The 16,005-nt window shown below is 39.2% G+C and overlaps 1 protein-coding gene across 5 annotated transcripts in view; it reads left to right on the plus strand.

Annotated features, from left to right (window-relative positions):
• The window catches only part of NOCT (nocturnin), a 37,790-nt gene extending 21,785 nt beyond the window's left edge, over positions 1–16,005 (plus strand). For 2 of the 5 annotated variants that reach the window (XM_074273718.1, XM_074273717.1), the window contains exons 2-4: positions 3,121–3,256; positions 11,892–12,161; positions 13,949–16,005. In XM_074273718.1, the coding sequence (XP_074129819.1) occupies positions 3,154–3,256; positions 11,892–12,161; positions 13,949–14,784 (1,209 nt within the window). In that variant the 5' untranslated portion in view covers positions 3,121–3,153 and the 3' untranslated portion in view covers positions 14,785–16,005. Of the gene's footprint in view, positions 1–1,626; positions 3,047–3,120; positions 3,257–11,891; positions 12,162–13,948 lie in introns of those variants that run through there. The other 3 variants (XM_074273719.1, XM_074273715.1, XM_074273716.1) reach the window with 3 other exon arrangements.

Raw genomic sequence — 16,005 nt, forward strand, 5'->3', positions numbered from 1 at the left:
TCTCAAGAATAGCGACTGTCTTTTACTTTTTTTTAAAGCTGACTGAACTGACCTCATACCACTATAATGTCAGAGGTCATCAGGTCCGCTGTTTTGGACACTACCACTTCCTCCTGTATGTACTCCATGTTGTGAGCGTAGATTGTGTTGTTCAGTCATGTCCCACTCTTTGTGGTCTCATTTGGAGTTTTCTTGGCAAAGATTCTGGAATGGTTTGCCATTTCCTGCTCCGGCTCATTTACCAGTTCAGGAAACTGAGGCAAACGGGATGAAACGACTTGCCTAGTCAGTAAGTGTCCGAAACCATATCTGAACTTAGGAAGGAGGAGTCTTTCTGCCTGGGGGGAGATGCTAGGTGTATGTATGGACGAAAGCAGCCAGTCTCCTGTTCCTCCACCCCTCGGCTTCCAACTAGTTTTGGGGGGTAAGAGAGTGCTTAGAAGGGATTATTTGAAAATAAAATTTTCCTTTCCCCTTGTGCATATTTTTCTACATGTAAAGACATTTTGACTTGTCTCCTAAAGCCCTGTTGGGGCCTGAAGCAGCAAATTCTGGGCCCAAATCCCTTTCTGAGAAAGGTGGCCTGTTTTCCAATTTTTTTTCCCGGAAGAGGGTTTAAAAACCCTGGAAGGGTCCGCTACTGTGCAGCCCTCCCCCGGGGGCTTCCTTGACACTTGAGGAGAGAGCTAGATTGAGGTGTGACGTAAAAAAGCCTCCCAACCACTTAGAGCTGCCGGAGTGGAATGGGAGGGATGATCCCGGGTGCTGCGTCCTTTCCAGTCTCAGATCGTTTCCGTGATCGTTGTCAGAGCTAGACCGAGAAACGCCCAGCAGAGGGCAGCATTGGCCTTGGCTGTTTCCGAGAGCTTTCCTGTCCCTGTTCTTGCCGGAGCGTTATTGCAGTTTAATCTTTCTTCTCTCCTTCTCCACCTCCCCCCACCCCCGAATTTTCTCGAGTCCTCAGGCAGCCCCTGACAGGTGTGCAGCCCGGCAAGCCTGGCCTTTGTGCATTGTTCAGCTTTTAATTGGCACATGTGCAAAGCCGGGGACTGAGCCCGGAATAACAGCTGGGAAAGATTATTCACAATCTCCCCAACCTGCTGTGCTTATCAGCAAAGAAAATATTCTGTAAACAGATGATTAGGGCAGACACTCAGTGCCGCTGGAGCAGGATTAAAAAATAGATTAGCGTTTGTCTGAGTCCTGAAGAGCTTTTTAAAGGAGAGCTGACTGGTTGGGGCAAGTTTAGGGTGTGGTTTTTTTTTTGTTGTTGTTTTTTTTTAATTGCAAGTACCAAGATTTTCTAGCAAACTTGAAGTGCTCAGTGAAACTGCAGTGCCCCACCCCGCCCCCATCACCCCTTTCTCACTCTGAGCTGAAATTCTTGGAAGAAACAGAAGAGTCAAATTTGGAGATTCATTTTTCTGCTTGTGTCTGTCTGACTTAATTAAATTAAGCTATTGCATTCTCTTAATTGTTCAAAAATTTTCTCCCCTCCCCCATAGAAACAAGAACAACAACAACAAAAAACAAAAACAAAAAACCCTTCTAATATAGGCTGCCAAGCAAGAATTCGAACCCAAGCCTTTTTCATTCCAGACCCAGCATGCTGCCCATGCTCTCATATTCCTTTTATTGGGAATAAGACAGTGTACAGATGAAGCATCTGGCTCCAGCAATACGCTTCCTTATTTGGAGTCCAAAACTGATTTGTGTTTTACAGAGTTGTACATTACATGATTTGAAAAAGAGTTTGACTTCAAAGTACATTTGGAAAAAAGAAAACAATCAGACCTGGTACGGAATTGAGGAAGAAGCAGTGGAGAGAGCACGAAGTCTGGAATCAGGAAGGCTTGAGTTCAAATCCTTCCTCAGACACGTCCTACCCATGTCATTTAACGCCTGACAAAATGAGTCCACTGGAAAAGGAAATGGCAAACCACTTCAGTATCTTTGCCAAGTAAACCCCAAATTTGGTCATGGAGAACTTGGGGAGGGAGGCTTGGCTGAAAAATCATTGATGGATTTGAGGACTTCTAAAGAGTTTGGTCACTTTGGATACTTCACTACCACCACAGGCATCCCTAATTGGCATCTGTGAATCTGGATGGGGAAAATTTTTATATCTTTATTTTGGTTAACCTTTGGTTTTCTTTGAAATTTAATTATGTTGTGAGGAGGAGAAAGGGGCCACGGAGTTTGAGGCAGACAACAGGCATTTATTGAGCACTTAAAGTATCCCATGCACTACTCTAATAAGTTTTGGGATGCAAATACAAGCAGAAAGATGGTCCCTGCCCTGTAAGAGTTTACATTCCAATGAGGAAAGGCAACCCATAGAAAAAGGGGTATGTGAAGAAAGATCCAGAAGAGTTAAGAATATTTGCAGAGAGACACTACCCGTGGAGTCAGGATAAACTAGGCTGGGAGTTAGAAAAGGGAGAAAAGCTGTGGGTTTGCTAAGGAAAGGAGAAAATCTTGCTCTCCCAAAAAGTGGGTAGTATTAGACAAGATGATTCCTGAAGAAAGATCATCATCTTTTGGGCATTTTCAGGAGTCAGGAGATGTGCAATATAAGCTCAAGGTCCTCCTGACTACAGCCCTGCCATGTCTGCTTCTTAACATATAAGGTAAAAATAATGCCTGCCTCACATGGTAAGACCGTTAGGGAAGTCTAAATCCTTTTGCAGAAACTGGTGTTAGCTTTTGTTAGCCCTCTGCGCTGTCTGTAACTTCTGGTGTGTGTGTAGGGTGTGTGTGTGTGTGGTGTGTGTGTGTGTGTCTATAGTGTGTATATTTTTTGTGTCTTTAAGTAGAACTGAGATTTAATTATTTATCTATTTGCCTTCTACGGGACAATTTCTGTTTTCCTTCTCTTCCCTTTTATGAATTGCAGGGAGGCACATTTTGGGTCCTTGGGAGGGAAGGACGTCCCCGCTATCATCCCAAATGGAAATGGGGGCCTTGCTGCCAGGGCAGCCTGTCAGGCAGCAGCTGGTCTGTCTGAGTGTTGAAGCAGAAACTGGATCACCATCTGTCATGGCCTGTGTGTAGGAGGGGATTTGTTTCATTGGGTGGGAGGTGGAGCTGGGTGACCTCTAAGGGTCTCTTCCAACTCAGATCGTGTGTCACTTCCCTGCTTAAGAACCTGTCATGGCTCCCTGGAACATTGCCAGAGAAATGTCACCAGCAGTAAGTTCCTGTTCACAGAAGGAAGAGCGCACTGTGTTTGGGGAAGGAAGGCTCCATGGAAGAGGTAGGACTCCTATGGTACTATACTATATGTGTTGTGTAATTTGTAGAGACTCCCTGTGTTGGGAGGTAGGGATATGTCTCTGTCTTGGAGAAAGACTAGAAAATAGGCAATTAGTACTTATATAGGTAGTATGGTAGAGCTTTAGGAGAGATGTGGATTCAAATGCTGCTTCTAGCTGCCTGACTCAGGACAAATTACATGATTCCTCTGAATCTTAGTTGCCCCTCTCTAAAATGGGAATAATGCCTCTAGCATCCATCTCAAAGCAGGCTTTTTATAGGAAAAGCAAGTTTTCCTACAGGAAATACATGTAGGCTAATCTATACAAATACTACTTATAAGTAAGCTCTCTACGTTGTATTTGAGGAAATATATCAAAAAATATGGAGTACTCTATCCAAAGCTACTGAGACTGGTAATTGACCATTTCTTAATTGTTTTCTGGTAGTTTCATTTATGCATCAGTCAAATATCCCCAGTTAAAATATCCCCCTGTCAACCTTACCCTGACAGAATCAAGTGCCCAGATAATAGATATTTTTTTATTTATTTCTTGGTTGATTTTCGTTTTAACTTTCTCAGAGCAATGATCTTTAAAAAATCAGCAGGCATAGCAGTGGAACCTGCCTGAAATCCTGCTACTGGGGAGGCTCTGCTTCTCAAGTTCAGGAATTCTGAGCTGCCGAGGGCTAAGCTGATTGGGCCAACACCCATGTGATGAACTTCTTGGGAGTGAGGAGCTAGTTACTAGACTATTGAGGTGGGCAGCGGCCCAGCTTGCAATGGAAGCAGATCTGACCTTCTGTGCTGGTGATGAGTAGGATTGGGAACCACTACATTTTCAGCCAGTTGATAGAAGACTCAGTCTGCTTCCTCGAAAAATATCTGTATTTGTAGCATTTTTATTTGCATCTCATCCAGACTCTTAACATGAAGGCTCTCTTTGTATATATCCATATTACATCCTCTTTCTGGAATCTGGGAAGGCAGAAAGAGTATCTCATCAAAGTGCTTAATACGTATTTACTAAGTAGTTGTTGAAAGATTTTTGGTTTTTCTTTTGTTAGCTGAAATGTAGGTGTTTTAATAAATGTTGATTGAACTGTTAGGTGTTACTGTGGGAGGTCTGTTCACTGCTCACATTCCCCTCCTCTGAGGTTGGGTAATAAGGGCAGAGTTGCACAACCTAAGCCCTTGTTCCAATGGCTCTTACCTCAGGGGGAAGTCTAAGGGAGCCCCAAGTTTAGGACACTTATAAGATCATCCACAAAACTAAACTGACTTGATACAACAACCCCCCCCCACTTCCACCTCACCCCAACTCTTTTTAACTCCAACTAGAATAGCTGGGTTTTCACATAAGTAAACTACAAAACCCCTTTAAGGCTGTCTCTCCATGCACTCTCTGATCTCAGGTTACAACATGCCCGTAGACAATAGGAATGAAATAATTTATATGAAGAATATCTGGCTTGCAAAATACCACCAGCAGCGATGATTAGTAAAATAGGATATGGTTAGAATTTTAAGCTCTGCCTAAATGGGCAAAGGAAAGGAAGAAAAGGGGAAAATAAGATGTACAGTAGACTGCAATCTTCCAGTAAAGATCCAGTCTCATCTGCCCCCGGTGAAGATAGCTGCCATCTTAAGGGGGAACCTGGTTTTTTTTCCAGTCAGTTAAAAAGTCTTTTCCTTGCTGCTGCCTGGTCTTTATTGTTATACTTTTCTTCCTCTGTTCTGGCACTCCCCCATTTTGTGCCATGCCATAATTGGAAACAGATTTTATTTATTCTTTTATCCTTTGGAGTAGGACCCTTAACTTGTAACTCTCCATTTTCTAAAAGGGAGAATAAGAATCATTTTTCCAGACTATCCATTTAGCATCACCTCTTTTGAGCTTCACTCAGTCCAAATCTGTCAGCCAATAAAGATCCTTATAGCTGCCAATTACCAGTACCTCAGGTATTCTACTTCTTTCTTTAATGAGGTCAGTCCTAAAATCTATGCTGTTATGATCCCTTCATTACAAAATTCAATGGTCTTTTCTCTCTCTTCATTGTTCATTTTTTGGAAACATTTGACAGCACTGAGCATCTTCTATCCCCTGGATATTCTCTTTTGGTTATCAGGACCCTTTTTTGGTCTCAGTTCTTTTCTTACCTGTTTGATGGTTCCTAGATCCCCTTTGGTAGATTAGCATCCATATCACTCCACTACCTATCATCCAGGGACAGCTTTGTCCTCGGTTCCATGCCATCCTTTCTCAACAGAACTTCACACAGCTGAGATAGCACTCTCCCTCAGGGAGCTATTCTTTGGTTAATAGAAGCTTATGGGAGCTATTTCCATTCCTCCCCCAGGGTTGAAATTTCACCATACCTTGCAAAACCAACAGTCATATGATTGTAATCTGGAATAAAACTGTATAGCATAAAATATACATTTGGATGAGGATAATTAATTCTGTGCACAAGGTGATCACTTTAGGTTGCCAAGTACAGTAGATACGCAACACAATCTTATGCCATAGATATAGCACAATGCAAAACATCACCTGCCCTGCTTTGACTACAAGTGACTGCAGGTCTCATTTAAAAGCAGAAGACATTGAATGTACATCACCTATTAGTATACACATGTATAAATCAAAAGAGTCATAAGAAAAAATAATGAAACAGGAACCTATTCAGCATGGAGTAATTACTGCTTATATCAACAAACATGTACTCACATGTACAACACAAGAATACACAATTACATTTTAGGTTGGTGACACTTGTCACTTTTACCATGGGACATCATCAGTTAGTATGGGCACTGGTCACAGGATCCAGGTCTCCTGTAGCCTGAAGCTCTCATGCTTGTGCTAGTGGACGGCCAGGCTCAAACTCCTCAGAACTCAGAACTCAGACTTATCCACATACACCTGAACTTGGCTTTGGACAGAGCAAAGTTAAGGGATCCAAGAATAATGGAAATGGGACTATAATGAATTAAAATATTGTGTTCGTATTCTTGCTGATTTCTATCTTATTTGATTTTGATTTGTCAAAAAAGATGTAAAATACATAATTACATATTAAAATAATAAAATAATCTTTCACCCAAATCAGAAAAAAAAAATGAGATAAGAAGCTTTCAAAGTTAGTGTCGGCCCAAAACAATAAAAATTTATCTGGAGTTATAGGGTCTTATCACACACGTGTATACACATATCAGTCCACCAAAGAGTTGACATTAGAGCAAAACCCATCCATAATTTCAAATCTCTGAGATAAGAAAAACTTCTTACCTAATTAACTATACATTTTCTAAATATCTTATCCAGAGAGAAGTCTTAGGCTCAGAGGTTAAAAGTGACTTGCTCAAACACAGGGCTAGCTATTGTTAAAGATAGAATCTGAGTACAGGTCTTCCAGACTCCACTCTGAATTCTCAAAAAAAATCTGAGGCACAGGCCCTTTATTCCCCTTCTCTATGTCTGTAATATACATTCAGATTTGCCAAATAGGCCAAGAAGAATGACATTTTAGACACATAACAATTTTTACTCTTTGAATGAAAATCATAGGAGAAATTATTTCTCTCCCTCCAATCCAATTTTTCTTTTTTCATTACTTCCAACTCCACAGTGAAAGCAAAGGGATGACAAAGCTAGCACATGTATTATATATAGGCTTGTCCTCTTGGGAGCATTCATGGTAGGTGTTTGACTTTGCTTTGGTAACCTCCACAGTCAGTCTGATCCACCCCTGGTTTCAGATTCCATCAGTAACATCTGCCAAAAGAGCATGGCATTTTATGAATAAAACCTTTGTGTTCTTTCACTGAAGGGATGGAAGTGGGTGTGGGGGATACCTGTAGCCTAGTGCCATAGAACCATGACCCATCATGCCCAAGAACACTTTATTGAAGGGAAGATCTTTTGCTATATACTATTTTTCCAAACTTTGTGGTTAGTGTCATGTGGAACATTCCTTTTACTAAATAGGAATTTTTAGGGTTCTAGACCTCTCCCAATAAAGTACGTTTAGGTTGGTCTGTTGATTAAAATTTATTCTGAAGCAAAGGTTTTCAACCTAAGGTCTGTGAACTTTTAATCTATAAAGGGTGCGGGGGAGGTTGTATATATGTATATCCCTAAATATTTTATACATTTCAAAACTCCCTTCCAAAAAAGGGGTTTCTGTCTGTCTGTGTCTGTCTGTCTGTCTCTCTCTCTCACACACACACACACACCCCAGAGAGAGAGAGGCAGTCTATCCCAGTATCTCCCTCCTCAGAAAGCCATTCCATATAATAATTTTGTTTTAGCTATTGACTCTGAATCCCAACTTGGGAGTCCATAATTTTCTAGGTGTGAGCCTTTCACAATGCAGATCACCATCCTTTTATAACTTTATAGAGGGCTCAGAATTGTTAGATCTGAAAGCACCATCTCTTTTAGCTAGCCTGATGAGTTTTCTCCCACACCCTTCTCCCTTCCAAACTTATCAAGGATCATACTTAGAAAACAAACAAACAAAAAAACAGAAACAAAATAGAAAGCTCCCTAGTCTCTTTCTCAGTATTTCTACCTTGGTTGAACTCACCAAAACTTGTGCTCTGATGGGACCATTTTTAGGAATTTAAAGTCATCTCTCCTAACACAGGATGAGCCATATGAGGAATATGAGCTCATCCCTAACTGGAACCTTGGAAAATCTCCTCTAATACAGTGCCTTTCACAATATGGACTGGAGATTCCCTAGGAGCCCACAAAATCTTTTTTGTTTTATTGGGTTTTTTTGTGGGGGGGGAGGGGAGGGAAGAGGACAAGGGATGAGGTGAGGAGTCTGTGAAATCAAAACTATTTTCATATTACTAAGATGTTATTTACTTATTCAAATAGTCCTCCCTTTTCTAACATTATATGAGTTTGGATTTTCTTCCTGTATGTCAACCCCCCCCCCCCAAAAAAAAAAATTCACAACAGATTGAATGCAGAAGCAGATAGAAATGGGTTTTGCAAAAAAATAAGTAAAACAGCACCACTCCTCACATTATTGTTATTGTTTCTGAGAGTTATTTTTCATGAAGTTTTATTTATGTTAATATATAATGTATTGTTGCTTTTAATGAATTAACAAATCAAAAGTGAATCCATTTTCATTTCTATGCAGCAAATATTGATAGATATTATATAACCTACATTTTAAAGTCATTGGGAGAGAGGTCTTTATTAATTTTTAAATGTATAAAGGGGTGGGTCCTAAGGCCAACAAGTTTGAGAGCTACTGCTGTAGCATTTCTTGCCTGAAGAAATTTTGTCTCTGAAAAAAGCCTAGACTGAACTTAAGCTTCTGTGGCCCAAGGGCAGTAAATGTGCTATTTTACAATAAGTAGGATGAATCTTTAAGCAATATAGTTATAGAATCATACATTTACCTAGAAAAGACTTTAGAAAAAGTCTCAAGGAACATTTTAAGAGATCAAATTGTGAATTCGGCTCCAAACTTTCCCAGAAGCCCTCTGGCAGGAGAAGAGATAGCCGTTAATCAACAAACTTTGAATGTGCTAAGGTGACTCGGCTAGGCATCAGTGGAATAATGTTCTAAATGCTTGTGAGCAAGTCATTACTCAGTTTCCTTATCTGTAAATCAGAGATGATAATGCTTACATCTGGAGAGTATCTAATGTTCTAATGAAATTGTAAGGAATTAATATCATACCATGCCCCAAATCTGTGCTCTCTAAAAAATACAAGTTGAGCTTTGGAAGAAGAATTCCAAAAGTCTCTGCATAGTTCCAGAACTTTAATAACTCCAGAGGTATAAATGCTACAAATTTACAACCACAAATAATTTAAAATATTGTTTAAATGTATTATATATTTTCCATTTAAATTTAACAATATAGGATATCATGACAGGGGTCTGTAATTATTCATTGCATGTGGGACAGTTCCCGATGACACTTTGTCACACCAGTAGGTCAGTAAGGAGATCCTCAGCCAACACCACCTTGTTGACCAGATCCATCTCTAACAGACTTTTTCCTATAGCATCAAGTCAGAACTGTTCTATACAAAATATGCATACATATATTGGATTTAACATATATTTTAACATATTTAATGTATTAGACTACCTGCCATCTAGGGCAGGGAATGGAGGGAAGGAGGGGAAATTTTGGAACAAAAGCTTTTGCAAGGGTCAGTGTTGAAAAATTAGCTATGCATATGTTTTGTAAATAAAAAGCTTTAATAAAAAATTTTTTTAAAAACCTCATACATCCAAACCTGAGTTTATGGTTAACCTAAAAGTTCAGATTAGAAATGCAATTCTTTAAGTCACTGAGCAACAACTGATGAAAATTGTTAGCATATTCAAAAATCAGCTAGAATGGCAAATGCACGACAGTGATTGGACTTTAATAGGAAACATTAAAGTTTTATATAATAAACCTTTGAAATGTTAGGATTTATAAGGTTTTTAGCATTGGTTGAAAAGTTGTTAAAATTTTAAATTGTACTAAGACTTTTGAGCATTATATATACATTATATTATATGTGTGTCCTGCATGTGCATGTGCACATACACATGTTATTTGGACCTTGTAATAACCAATCTCAGGAACTAGTTACTAACTAATGATAAATAGCATTCCTCTGGGGAGGTGACTGAATCTAGTTCTAAGAGGGAGCATGGCACAGTGGATAAAGCATTGGACTTAGGCTCAGAAAGACTTGGATTCAAATTCTGGTTCAGAGACTTTTGTCTTCTTGATAGGTCATTCAACTTCTCTACACTTCACTTTACTTATCTGTAAAACAAGGATAATAATAGCACATATTTCATGAAAGTTAGATGATATATAGAGTCATTTGTTTAAGTGTTATATACATGTCAGTTATTATAGGACTAGAATTCATAAGAATAACATTGCTAGAGAAAAGTAGCATAACATCTTTGGTTTCTCTGGGGGTTTTTTAAACTATGTTTATTTCTTACAAAAAAAAAAAACACAAACCAAACCTTGAAAGTCTTCCATGATAAACAAAGTGAAGTATAGTATATACAAAGTAATAGCAATGTTCTGGGACGATCTGCTGTAAAGACTTTGTTATCCTTAGTAGTACAATTATCCACATCCACTCTGACTTATGATGAGGAATCCTATCCATACTCAGAGAAGGAACTGATCAAGTCTGTATATGGATCGAAGCATTCTCTATTTCTCTCTCCATCTCTTTATTTTTAACTTAATTTTTCTTGAGGGTTTTTATTTTCATTAGAGTGAGAGATCTGTTTTCTTTCACAACTTGACTTATGGAAATGTGGTTTTTTAATTGTGGGTGAGGATAAGGCAGAGAAACTAGAACTCAAAAATCTTAAATTTAAAAATTGTTTTGAATGGAACTGGGGAAACTATTAAATGAAATTAGAATAAAAATAAATAAATTTTGTCTATTTCTAATTTAAGTTTTAAGGTTTTACTAAGTTATATATTTAAATTTATTCTTGCTCAGGTGAAAATAAAACTCAATGAATTGTGAAGTCATCCTAGATTAGAAGTTCTCCATAAATTTAAATGGGGCAGCTAGGTGGCGCAGGGAATAGAGTATATGAATTCAAATCCAGCGCTTCCTATCTGTGAGACTCTGGGCAAGTCACTTACCAGTTTGTCTTATCTATAATAAGCTCAGGAAAGAAATGACAAACCACTCTAGTATCTTTAAGAAAGAACCAGATACAACTGATTTGGACAACAGCAAATAAATTTAAATACTGATACTTCCCCTTTTTAATTAGTGATAAGAGCTAAACAGATACTGCTGTTAATTAGAGCCCATTTATACAAGTCTCTAAAATTTGCCAAGTGCAGTTACTAAGTGTCTACACTGGGATTTGAAGCCCTTCGACTTCGTGGTTCTAAATTCAGTTTTATCCACTATACTAGTTGCCTCATAATCTTGTTTTTTATTCTAAACACCCTTGCACGGTAGGACTTAAATTTATTTGTATAGATGTGTGTATTATATGTAAACAGAGACACACTTACATATATATGGTATAGACGTTTTCTCTGGCCATCCCCCTTGTTTGGATTATTCTTCCTCCTTTCTGACTTTAAGTCCCAACTAAAATCCTACCCTCCACAGGAAGTTTTCCCTAACCCCTCTAATTCTAGTGCCTTTCCTCTGTTATTTCCTATTAATCCTATATCCTGTATGTAGCTTGCTTTGCATATATTTGTTTGCAAATTGTCTCCTCCAGTAGATTGTCTTTTGTCTCTCTTTGTATCCCCAGTGCTTAGCATAGTGCCTGGTACATAGTGTTTAATAATTTATTGATTGATTATACACACATTGCCTGCTGTAATTGGAGTCAATAAATTACTTAAACCTTTTAGTTTATAAGACTAGTTCCTTCATCCAGAAATTCGTTTAGGAATACAAATTAGCCTTAATGGCATCTAATCCCTCCCTTCTCAATCCAGAAAATACCCTTCCACCTGCCTGTGGCTCTGGGAGCACATCAGCTTCTGTGCTGTGGGGGCAGTCAGGTGTCTCTTGACACCAAATGGGATGGGTTTGCAGAAGGAAGGGCAAGCTAAGGAGCCCTGTGTGTAACTCTGCTTTCCTTTCCTGTAGCGTGTTCCATGGGAAACGGAACGAGCAGGCTCTATGGTGCTATCGCCAAGACCCTGAACAGTTCGGCAGCCACCCAGCACCCAGATTGTTTGGTATCTCCTGACTCAGAACAGCTGGATCCCATAGATCCCAAAGAGCTGCTTGAGGAATGCAGGGCAGTCCTGCACACGCGCCCTCCCCGGTTCCAGAGGGATTTTGTGGACTTGAGGACGGATTCAACAAGTAGCCACCCATCCATTAGGGTCATGCAGTGGAACATCCTTGCTCAAGGTATGTTCAGTAACAACTGCCCACAATACACCTAAATTTACTACAGCAGGGAGTAATGTTTGTTGAATTGTATGCCACCATCCATCCACTCCTCCTCCCACCAATACATGCGCATGTACTAGATGTGATTTTTTTTTAAGACTATATATTAGATCTCTAGTACATTTATCCTTTTCTAATTCACTGAGATAACTGGAGATATAACTAGGGTCAAGCTTCAGTCTCATTGTTATGCTAAATGAAGACCATGGATTTAAATCCTGAAAATATGAAGTAGAGGGTTTAAAGAACCACTTCAAAGTCACTGGTAAATTAACCAGATAGAGAAAAAAGTTGTTATCTCTTAGGACCTAGACAAAAGAATTTAAAGGAGAAGGACCTTAGCAGAGGATCAGCCTATGTTGCCCCTTCCTTCCCCTAATAATCAGTAAGCAGTACATTCAGATCATTGAAGACAGTGGAGGCAGGCTTCTCTAGTACAGGGTGAGATGGGAAGCTTACAGTTCCTACCTCTACTTCTCACATCTAAATACCAGCTAATTTACAGTGCCAGTATCATAGATGCATTGAAGTATTAGAATGCATAAATAAATAAATTTGGGTATACAGGAACTTTCAGTGTTGCCATGCATTTAAAGTGATTATAAATTAAAGCAAATGGACAGCATGCTTCTTGGAAAGGTTGTCTATAAGGGGCTGCTGTTACTTATTAAACTTTTTTGCCTTTCTTTAAAATATTAGACATGATAGCCCTTCTTTGTGTCTTTAGGACAGTGCATTTTCCAGAATAAAAAAAAAGTGTACATATATAAATGTTTGTTATGTATATGTATGTATATAGCACACATGTACTCTATATACATTCATATACACAAATACATACATTTACATATGTGTGGACATGTAAATATACATGCACAACAGAAGTGATATAAAGATGTTAACAGAAATATGTGACTAGGAAAAAAAGAAATAAGTAATGGATCAGAGATGCACTCAAGTATTAGAATGGATACTTGCCATAAACAGATTTATACATATATAAATTTATAACATTGCCATGAAAATCAGTAGAATAAGAAATAAAATTTGCTTTGATAATAAACTAATGTTTGGACTAGGAAAGTTCTTATCAATTTAATCCAATTGTCAATAAATAGCCAAACCCATTCATAATTCATAAAACAATACTAATATTATTATATATAATATAACAATACTAATAAAACAAAACATAATACATAAAACAAAAGGTAAACACTTTTGAGGTGACAATAGCATTTGAGGGTTGAAGGAAAACACAATTTGGTTATGAGAGAACAGTTTCCATGTTTTTACCCAATATTCATCCACCAGATGAAAGAAAATATTGACCCCATTCTCATTTGGAAGAAGGTTCCAACAGATTTGGGATCTCTTCAATCTGTGATGCAGATTGTAACCTGTTCTTGCTTTCTCCTCGTGACTTGTAAGTTGATCACAGATGATCCATCCATCACGCTGCCTTTCTCACTTGTCTCTTGGCAGGTTGTCCCATACAATATTCTTGCCATACTTTTGTGGGTATCCCATATTTTTGGTCACTCATACATGTCATACATGTCTATGATGACATCTCATGACAGTAATAGTGATAGGTATGGCCACCTGCACCTGTTGCAGAGATTGTAGCATCTCTGAGCCACACAGCTTATGGGCCTGATAGCACAAGCATGGCCAGGGTAGGCCACTGGTCTTTTAAAGCCTCTGTTGCTGTAGCTGACAGTTGATTGACTTCTCTGTTTCAGCTCTTGGGGAAGGCAAAGATAACTTTGTACAGTGCCCTGTTGAGGCACTCAAGTGGGAAGAAAGAAAATGTCTCATTTTAGAAGAGATCTTGGCCTACCAGCCGGACATCCTGTGCCTGCAAGAGGTGGACCACTACTTTGACACTTTCAACCCGCTCCTCAGTAGACTGGGCTACCAGGGCACCTTCTTTCCGAAACCGTGGTCGCCCTGTCTGGATGTGGAACACAACAATGGTCCTGATGGCTGTGCCTTGTTTTTTCTTCAGAATAGATTCAAGCTGGTCAACAGTACCAACATCAGGTTGACTGCCATGACTCTTAAAACTAACCAGGTGGCCATAGTGCAAACACTGGAGTGTAAGAAGACAGGGAGACTCTTTTGCATTGCTGTCACCCACCTGAAAGCTCGTACTGGCTGGGAGCGATTTCGGTCTGCACAAGGCTGTGATCTCCTCCAGAACCTGCAGAACATCACCCAGGGAGCCAAGATCCCCCTGATTGTCTGTGGGGACTTTAATGCAGAACCCACCGAGGAAGTTTACAAACACTTTGCCTCCTCTAGCCTCAACCTAAACAGTGCCTATAAACTGCTGAGTGCCGATGGACAGTCAGAACCACCGTACACAACCTGGAAGATCCGGACATCTGGGGAGTGCCGGCACACGCTGGATTATATCTGGTATTCCAAGCACGCTTTAAATGTGCAGTCAGCTCTTGGCTTACTCACTGAGGAACAGATTGGACCCAACCGGCTACCATCCTTCAATTACCCTTCCGACCACCTGTCTTTAGTGTGTGACTTCAGCTTTAATGAAAACCAGGACCAGCTTTTATAGCTTGCCTGGAGCTAAATTTTTAGTTGCAAAAGTAGGGAAATGAAAATAAGTTGGTTGAGAAAGGATTCACGTTTCTCAGCCTACCTTTCTGGCATGGCCCAAATTGGGGGGGAAAAATACAATTTCACAACTTTTTTGATTCAAGTCTCTATCAAAAAAGGTGTGTGCACCCCAGTTTTGGCTTGTGGTGTTTTCTCTCCCTTCAGTGTTAGCTTTTGATACGAAGTAAGAGAACCATGTCATTTATTTGGAACCTTTCTCCTTCCTGAGAACTTGGTGCCAATGTGGACTTGCTTGAATCTTCCCTGACTGAGGTTGGGTGTATATATAAATCAAGACAACACTCCTATTTTTATTTATTTATGGCATTTAAAGACATTAACAGGAAAGGACTGTGCATGGCCACATTATTTATTTTTTTTTCAACATTGCATTGTAAATGGCATAAGCAAATGTTTAGAAACTTAGCATGCGAGAACCATACGAGATGTTGTAGAGCCAATGAAGGTTTCTTGGCATTCTTCTTTAGATAAGATTTAAACATTTTCTCATTTAGTCTGTCTGATAGAACAGTGCTGATACACAACAGGTTTAAAACAGATTGTTTGCTCCAGGGTTGTGTTTTCAAGTGGTAGAGCCATATCAAATAGGGGAACCTGTTCCTTTCTTCTTCTGTTTCATAGGAGGCACCGTCTCTCTCCTGTGTCCTTTCTAATCCGTTCCATCCAGGAACTACACATAGCCACATCCTTTCTGTTTACATGTATGTTTCATGCAAAGATGTGAGTTGATCCAAATTATTTAATCGTTATTTTATGTATTTTTTTTATTTATCCATCGATTTGTTAGGTGACCTAGTCCACTCTCAGTTCACTTGACCTAAGAATTTTATAAATGACACTGGAATTTTTCAAGAATAGGGTTGGGTTTTTTGGGGGAAGGGTTTGTTTTTGTTTTTCCAGGAGCTGTTTTAGTATGGTGCCTGAGAAAATCAGAGGGTCCTTCCTCTCTGTAAGGTCTGTAAGGACTTAGACATAAAAAGATGGGCAGTCGCCAAGAGTGCACAGTGAAATGTGTGATTTGACTAGAAAGACCTGGAATTCTATGCCGGGAATAAGAGTTGGTCAAAATTAATGTGTGGTCCCAAAATCAACCAAATAGAATTGTTGAACCATGGGTTGTAAATGTTCAAGTTATTTAATAAAAAATTTTAAAAGCTGA

Source organism: Sminthopsis crassicaudata, chromosome 6 (assembly GCF_048593235.1).
Source record: "Sminthopsis crassicaudata isolate SCR6 chromosome 6, ASM4859323v1, whole genome shotgun sequence".
Taxonomy (NCBI): domain Eukaryota; kingdom Metazoa; phylum Chordata; class Mammalia; order Dasyuromorphia; family Dasyuridae; genus Sminthopsis; species Sminthopsis crassicaudata.